Consider the following 8,588-nt stretch of genomic DNA (forward strand, 5'->3'; position numbering starts at 1 on the left):
GGTTTTCTCTTGCTAATGGGTGTAAGAGTTTAGTTAAGAAAATTTGGTGTTTTTTGTATTTTTATTTTGGGTCAGGGAAGATTGGGTAACAATGGCCACACACCACGAACTTCAGACGTCTCTTTGTGTTTACATTTTCAGTCCCTAATGTCACCAAGTGCTGCACAAGTGAATAAGGAGTATCTCCAGAGCACATGTTCCTCAAGCAGTGGACATAAGTGACTGGTACCCATTATGATTTAATATAATAATCTCGATCTAAACTGAAATATGAATAGGAAACAAACAGATGCATGTAAGACGTTGCTCACTGATATCTGCAGTCAGGGATATAGGATATGTCGCTTAATGGTGAAGCAGTGCAGAAAACATTACTGAGAGCAAACAAAGTTAATGCAGACTGACTGGAAAACAGTAAATAATGAAAATGTCAAAAATGTCACATGCCCTTTAAACCTTTGTGAACCAATACACAAAATAAGTCCTTTCACATACAAAGAGCTCCCTCCATCACAAATATGTACAATACATAGGATGTGTAAACATGTGTTATGTGTTTTTGTATAGCTACTTGGACTAACTATCAGATGTCATCAGGACTGAAGGGAGTGAAATTGTTAGTATCAGTTATCAGCATTTACAGTGAAAACATGTGCCTAAATTACCCCATCTCTGCTAGAGATACCTAAAGGAACAAGGCTTGACATATTTGCAATAAGGGTCGTGTTCAGAAAGCAAATACTAGCTAATAGTCTTGTGACTGAAAGACCCCCAACTGAAAAATAAAAAATATTTCAAAAATATTTCATCACCTGTTTGTTCACATAAAATGTGTGAGTAAAGTATCAGGTCATCTTGATTACCAGAAAGGTTTCGGAGCTCTTTTTCACTGATTCTAAAAGTCTATAGGGGAGACTGAGGATAGTTGTAACATTTTTGACATTTCTGTCTGTAAATTGAAGCTCTTTTAAGGTAGTGAATTCAAAATGTAATGCAAAGTATTTACATGTCTCTGCTATTAAATAGTGCAGCTATTTTCTCTGCAGCACAATTACTCGTTCCATGGTATGGTCTCAAACACAAAGAGTGAATGTTACAACTAACCCCATAACATATCCTGGGGTGAAATGTAACACAATGAAATAAGGGTACTGACAAATTCTTAACATGTAATCTTTTTTATTCAACACATGAATGCACTTGGAACTATTTATGTAGCTGTGTGTGTGTGTGTGTGTGTGTGTGTGTGTGTGTGTGTGTGTGTGTGTGTGTGTGTGTGTGTGTGTGTGTGTGTGTGTGTGACACAAATCTAGCTTTTGAACATATTCCAACCCCCCAAAAAGACTAATTATGGAATTTTCAGCAACTGAATATTTCATTCATTTTGGTTGGTCTTCCTTGAGTTTGGCCTCATTGGCTCAGAAAGATGAGGGAATCTGTTTCTTGCACCCATCCTGACTTATTTCCACTACCAGTACTTCCTACTGGTCCATCTCTGACACAGTGGTCTGCATAACGTATGCGTGGGAACACAAACAGTGGAGGAATTAACCGCATATACAAATGCGACCAGTGAACCTCTCTCTGCTGATGTCGTTGCCCCAACTTGTTTAATATAAGTTAAAGTAATAGTGTGGCAAGTTGTAACATCTGCATTATTGTTACAACTAACCCAGACTGTTGCTGTTACAACTGACCCAGAACTCCTATAGCCATGAACTAGCTAACATTACAGCCAACAGCTAAAACATTAGCACTAAAGACCTACACAGAATATATCCCCATAGACATACAAATAACATAATTTAAGTTTGATGAGTTTAACTGCAAAGCAGATAATGCTATCACAAATTGAAATAAAGTAGAAAAACTTACTTTTTGGCATACAAATGACTTCTTTTCTTCTTAAACTGTCTGTGTTTGACAAAATGTGCTAATTTTTCACATGTGATAGAAGAACTGAATTGGACATGTACAGGATGAATCACATCGTTTGAAACTTAGCCCTGATTGGAGAAATTTTAAGTGTTACAACTGACCCACGTTACAACTATCCCTGGTCTCCCCTACTTTTCTGGACGTTTCATTAGGTGTTTTTTTTATGATGCAGGTGGAGATTGCTGTCAAATGTATCAGTCCAAAATGTCCTGTAAGTGTTCAGTGAGTCAGATTAAAAACTATCTCTTAGAACATTTTTATATTGATTTCACCTCTGACAATGCCAGCACACAGCATCACCACTGAACACCCTGATTGTAGGTATCAAGAGTCCATGTTCTTCTGAAGAAATAGTCCTATGGTAGCTTTTATTTATGCTCAAAGAGATCCTTTAAAAAATAATTTAAAAGAGATCCTCTGACTCTCTGTAAAGCTTTTATAGTTAAATCTCAGTTCCTGTTTTGTTCTTTAAATCAAAGATTTATAGTTTTAGGAACTACTGAAATACTTTAAAAAAAAACTGTGTCATAGATGGATATATACAAATCAATTTTACTGTTTTTGTAAGAAAAATGTGTTTGTTTGGAAACTTGCACTGATCAGACTGTTGGTTGTTACAGAAAGTGTTGGTACATTCACTCAACTATATGTCACCAAAATGAAACAGAGGGGTAGGCTTAACCAGATGGACAACACGGCTAATATGTAACAACCTGAGAGATTTCATAGAAAGCATTTAAGAAATCCGCGATGGTGAAGGTGGCGCCTGGTGGCTGCAAACTGCTGCAGAAAACTGCGTGGCTGCATTCACTACAAGGGAGTGTGCGCTACTGGCTTGTCGTGTTCTAGCCTGACGCACGCACCTCTGTCCGCTTTCTCACTGAGATAGAAACCGACAGAGATATTTGACCTCTGTGTTGTCATATACTCAGAAACACAGGAGCAAAATAATCATGGATCAAGCTTTTCAGAACACAATAATTATCAGAAAGAACGAGACGTTTTCACTTTAAAATGGAGACCGTTCTGTGTCGCTTTCCAATATGTTGGGTTTTGTGTTTGTGTGATACTTTGTTTTTTTATGTTAACGTGTTAATATTTGTTACGCGTTATTTAAACTGTTAATTGTTCTGTCTTTGAGCGCCGATATGGGGGCGGTTGTTCTGCCAGCTGTTGGCCAAAGGGGCGGGTTCTTTCTCCGCGAGGGTTAAGTAGCTCCACGCAGCAGAGCAGAGAAAGCATTGGGCACTAGTCCGTCTCCGCTTCTCTGTCTGTGACTCGCGGGGAAAATTCACGCTTTTATACTGAGGCTAAATTTAGGGGCTGGTCGGTACACCGCGTCCCTATCCTGAACGCGCTTCCTTCCCCTAGCCACACACTGGTCCGGTTTATGTATGTAGTGATATTTATAAGAAAACCAGTTGTTCCAGGCGCAGAGCTGCATGTGAGCGAGGACCAGCTCACCGGACGGCAGAAGTTACGCGCTCGTAGCCTTATCTGGCAACTCAGCGGACTTTGGTGACTTGCCTTAAACAGAAGTTATTTTTATAATTCAGTGTTTTTTACTATTCATAATGGCCTCGAGTGGGACAATTTTACCATCCATCTCTACATTTTCCAACCAAAAAGAAAAATACTGGGAAGATGTAAGTTGGCCTTTTTATTTATTAACTGTTGCTTTCACCGAGCTTCATGCACTTGTCTTCCTGCTATCAGAAAGCATATTTCTATTAGTTGTTGTTTTATTTGTGTATATTATACATATGTGTGTATTGATCATCTGAACGGGTTGAAAGAAATGATGCATTCTGAAACAAACTGTGCTCCCATCCCTGAAGCAGAAGTGGAAAAGCGACGCGATCAGCAGGGCAGATATGAACAGCAGCTGCCAGGGCAGAAAAGACGAAGAGGACCTGGACAGGTTCTTGGATCTGGAGTTTATTCTCGCGAACACCGCCGATTCCAGCAGTGCGTCGGCCGCCGGGACGGTACCGGAGTCATACCGCCTTCAGGATTCCGGGGTGTCTGTTTATCAGCAACAGCAACAGCATCACATCGAAATGTCCCATCAAACAAGCGATTACACGTCTGTTCCAGACATGAACAGTCCTTCCCAATACAGCAGCCTGATGGCAGAGCTCCTTCGCTCCGACATGGATACCAGCTTCCTCCCTGCGAGCAGCTCCGGTATTCAGGGAAGATTCTTGGTCAGTTCCACGCCTTTCCAGACCACTCAGGGTGTATTCCTCGAGCACCCGAACATTAAAGCTGAGCCGGTCTCAGTGGACACATACGGACCTGTCATGGGTCTGGCGCCTCAGAGCTGCACTAAAATCAAGCACGAAGGGAACGTCTCATGCATGGTTTTTAACGAGCAGCCCCGGCTTGCAAGCTCCCCGCAGGGAGCGATGGGCAGCATGACCCCGCCGCTCAGCCCGGACGACCTGATGAACACCGAGAGCCAGCAGCGCCAGATTTGTACCTCCACCTCGCCGACGTTCCCGCAGACTTTCCACCTACACCACTGCAAGGCGCCCGCGAGATTTCCTCACCAGCACGGCGCGATGCACTTCTCCTTCACTGAGGCGCTCCACCAGCATAAACTCACCGGCGTTTTCGGAGAGGACGCAGCCATGGGCCTGCAGCAGGCAGCTGGCCAGCGGGTTTTACTCACTCCGCCCTCCTCCCCGCTGGATATTATGGACACCAAGCCAAAGAGGGGTCGCAGGTCCTGGCCGAGGAAGCGAACCGCGACACACACCTGTACTTTCACCGGCTGTGGAAAGACCTACACGAAGAGCTCTCACCTGAAGGCGCACCTCAGGACTCACACAGGTAAGATCTGCAGGCTGAGTGTGGCGGGCATGTTATTCAACTACGTCACGAACTATGCTGTCACTGATGGGTGTTCTTTGTGTTCTTAGGAGAGAAGCCATACCACTGCAGCTGGGAGGGTTGCGGCTGGAAGTTCGCTCGCTCTGACGAGCTCACACGTCACTTCCGAAAGCACACCGGGCACCGGCCATTCCAGTGTCACTTTTGTGAACGGGCATTCTCCCGGTCTGACCATCTCGCCCTCCACATGAAGAGGCACATGTGAGCAAATACCAGAAGGACAACAAACAGACAATGACTGATTTGCACAGCATCAGCCTGATTAAAGAATCCTACGATGGGCCACATGGATCCGACGACAATATATAGATGCAAGTTCCTATAGGAGTGTTAATTTTACTGGTACCATGAATGGATAATGGGACCACTGTTGACTACACTGTAATAGCTATATGTATTGTATAGGATTATTATGGTGACTTTTATGAAGGCTTATTAGGCATTAAGATGACGTGCCATCACACGAGACTATAAACATATTTTCTGGGAAAATATATATATTTTTATTGATATGTGTATGTACGTGCATGTGTATGTGAGTGTAAGAAATCACAAGAAAACCACAAACAGCAAACATATGAATTCTATTCTGAATTCTTGCAGATGTAGCTGGTACTACTTTTTTTGTTTATTTGCAAAGGTAACAGGGACGTTCCACTTAACATATCAGACACATGCCAATGAAGCAACTGGATGCAGATGATCCTTAAATGTGTGATATTTGAGTTTGTATTTTTTACAATAAGTACCTTATACATCACTTTAGTACAGAACTAACAAGTGCCATAATCTCTACTGGCCAAAAGACAAAGTTTTATTAACTGTGTTTTGTAACAAGCAGATGAAACAATGTTTTAGGAAAATGTTTTCTTATGAAATCGTCTCGTTGAAGGTTTGAACTGAATGTCCTGTCTGTGAGTCTGTCTGCTGGTTAGTAGCATTTGAAGTCAGGGTTTTACAGTCTCACAGACGTGCGTCGTCTCGACTCCAATCGACTGACAAAGGACTAAACAGTCTTTGGCAAAAAGATTTGTTTGTGTCTTGAAGAAATGTACTGCCTTGTGAATTCAGTCATTTTATATACTGGAAAGTAGTTTATTTTAATGTACATATTAAACTAAATGGATAACATGATCTCTGACTCCAGAGTTTGATTTTCAAAGTTCACAGGTCTATAAAAGGGTTTTTATTCGACAAAAGTTCAAATACTCAAAGGTCACTGTAGTGAGTCAACATAGAAGGGTATATCAGAAGAAAAGCACCTGAGAAGACGAGCAATATCTTAGGGCATGTAGATACAAGTATGTGGACATTTAGTAATAGGTGAAGCATCCTGAGAAATTGGGTCAACCCACTCATATACTCATAAATATAAACATTACATTGGCATAATTACAAAGTATGTATGGACGCTACGTGGAACATAAGGGCAAATATGGAGTGGTGAAAAGAAAGTGTTTCAAATAAACTAAAAAAAAGGGATAAAGAAAAGCTCAAAAAAGAAAAAGTTGCCTGATGGAAGACTGTTTTCCGGCAGCTTGAAGCCGGGAGTTGGAGAGATATTTTGTTGTAATGCTACTTTTTGTAAGTCATGTTTTGTTTGCAAAAAATCAGTTTTGAGCCACCAACGCTAAATTTAATTTCAAAAGCAACCTTGTTAATAGCTAGTTGATATCTTTAAGTCGTGGGAATGTTTCAACCCCACAAAGATGTTTAGATCAAAAAGATTTAAATTCTGTGGTGTGATCCTTTAATGCATTACATGTTAAATCAGTAATGGGAACAGTTGCCTCATAGACCATTAGAGCATGACAGAGATGATCGAATAGTAAGGGTGTGATCATCATTCTTACTTCACACACACTGGAAACAAGAATCTGGGTTAGATCCAATTACTATCCAAACTACAAGAATAAAACTACCATCCAATATTCTTTAAACTGTAAATTTGACCATTGTCAAGTAACATGCATGCTTACCACATGTAGTGTTGGAAGCATATAGGTGATGGCTCTTAATGAAACTTCACTATCTCTCCATTTCCGCTAAAGCCGTGACAAGGCCTGTGTTTATTTTGGGTTGTGAAAGGTCACTTGTCTCAGTACCATCTCCGCAATTGCCCCGTGCCAACCCTCAGAAAAGAGGAACACTCCCCACCACTATGTTTAGTACATTCACTCAAGTGAAAAATCAAACATTTTCATTTCACTTTTTTCAGCTGGGTGCAGAAGGGTAACTGCCACTGTGGAGTGTGGGAAGCTCTGGCGTGAGGGTGACCTGGTTTACATGCTGGTTTCTGCCTTTGTGAAAGCAGCAGAACAAGATAGATTCATTATCATAATATAGATTTGCCTTAAAGGAAGAGGGCAAGGTTCGCTGAGGTCGTGAGTGCGGTCTGATCCAACTTAGGTGGGAGGCCGAGGGCTTGCAAGCCCCATAGGCTGATTGGGCCTGCAGCATATGAGCAACACTGAGCTCAGTAGGCAACAAAAGGGACAAGAAGTGTATTTATGGGAAGAGGTTGCCATCTACTGGGATAGCAGCACTGCTGTGGACTGCAGGAAACTTCTGCTGGAATGTTTTCCCTGCAGTTTCCCAGATGGATCGTAAATTCCGCTGAGTGTGAGAGCGAGAAATCACAAGGAGCATAGTTAGAAGAGACACAAATCAAAAAAGGACGCTGTGTCTCCCAGTTGAACTAATTATTTTTTTATTTTTGCAGGTTGAGTATTTAATCAAAGTACGAAAAATGTATTTAAATATTTTAACCAATGTAACATTTTTTTGTTTGATAAATTATATGTTATACATGTGATGCCGTGTGGGGACAATGATGAAGAAAATTAAACAAAAAGTTATCCATCAAAATGCACCTAAAATGGAAAAAAAAGTTTATGTTTACATCAGCAGGGGAAACCAAATGAAATGATAAGAAACAGGTACAAAAACCACCTGAACATTAGACTCTTAATGTTCTATTGTTTGTTTATTTTTAGTTTGTAAAAGGTTGAATTGTACATTAAATAAAACCTATCAAGTAAATTTGTGTTTAGTTGATTATTTCTTAGCATCTTTTCAATGCATTTCCTATTAAAACTATATAAAGACTATAAAGACTGCTCTTTCAGTCTTCATTTAGCTGCTGTCGACTGTCAGACTTTGTGTGGCTCAATAACCAAACAGGTTTATGTCAGTGTTCAAACTGAAAAACAGGCTTCCAGCAAGTTCTGGTTCTTCCAGATCATGTGCGTTGTAACACATGTAAAATACAATACACACACACATGCATAAACACAAAGAACTACAAGGGAACATACAAGAGATATGTCTGCCCAGCATACATACACTACACCCCGTGGTGTGTATTTTTGTAACAATTTTTAGGCCAGATTAGATTTTCACCAGTGGATAAAATGAGCTTGCAGCCAAAGCTAATCAAACACTGGCTGCATGCTTTTGCGGAAGGTAAGATTTACACTCGTACAAAAACACTGGGAGTCTGCTCAGTTCATTTTTGTCTAAAAAGATAAAATCATGTTAAATTTGCTTGTCAAATATCTCCGATAGCCCCATTATTTGGGCAGGTAATTTGTGTTATGAAAGCAAGATCAGCTTTTCAGCAACTATGAAATCAGAGAAGGTGTAGCTGTGCTAGCAGCCATATAAGGGTTGTTGTTGACCAAATGATGGCGTCAGCATTCTAATCTGCTTAAAATGAAACAGTCAACATGTGACGTCTCAGGTAAGCAGGAATA

The 8,588-nt window shown here is 40.8% G+C and overlaps 1 protein-coding gene across 1 annotated transcript; it reads left to right on the forward strand.

Annotated features, from left to right (window-relative positions):
• The first annotated feature begins 970 nt into the window (after positions 1-970).
• Positions 971-5,961, forward strand: LOC146649516 (Krueppel-like factor 2). Its single transcript, XM_085387117.1, has 3 exons — positions 971-3,584; positions 3,780-4,773; positions 4,863-5,961. The coding sequence occupies exons 1-3, from the start codon at positions 3,513-3,515 to the stop codon at positions 5,036-5,038; spliced, it is 1,242 nt and encodes a 413-aa protein (XP_085243243.1). The 5' UTR covers positions 971-3,512; the 3' UTR covers positions 5,039-5,961.
• Positions 5,962-8,588: the final 2,627 nt, after the last annotated feature.

This window comes from Rhamphochromis longiceps, linkage group LG17, assembly GCF_057381845.1.
Source record: "Rhamphochromis longiceps isolate RC_006_pf linkage group LG17, R_longiceps_female_GT1.1, whole genome shotgun sequence".
In the NCBI taxonomy this organism is placed as follows: domain Eukaryota; kingdom Metazoa; phylum Chordata; class Actinopteri; order Cichliformes; family Cichlidae; genus Rhamphochromis; species Rhamphochromis longiceps.

Bases quoted from the DNA above. Each gene is read 5' to 3' on its own strand.
- LOC146649516 (XM_085387117.1), top strand. From the start codon at position 3,513: ATGGCCTCGAGTGGGACAATTTTACCATCCATCTCTACATTTTCCAAC. The intron at 3,585-3,779 runs GTAAGTTGGCCT...TCCCTGAAGCAG, and splicing joins AAGAAAAATACTGGGAAGAT to AAGTGGAAAAGCGACGCGAT. The intron at 4,774-4,862 runs GTAAGATCTGCA...TTGTGTTCTTAG, and splicing joins GCACCTCAGGACTCACACAG to GAGAGAAGCCATACCACTGC.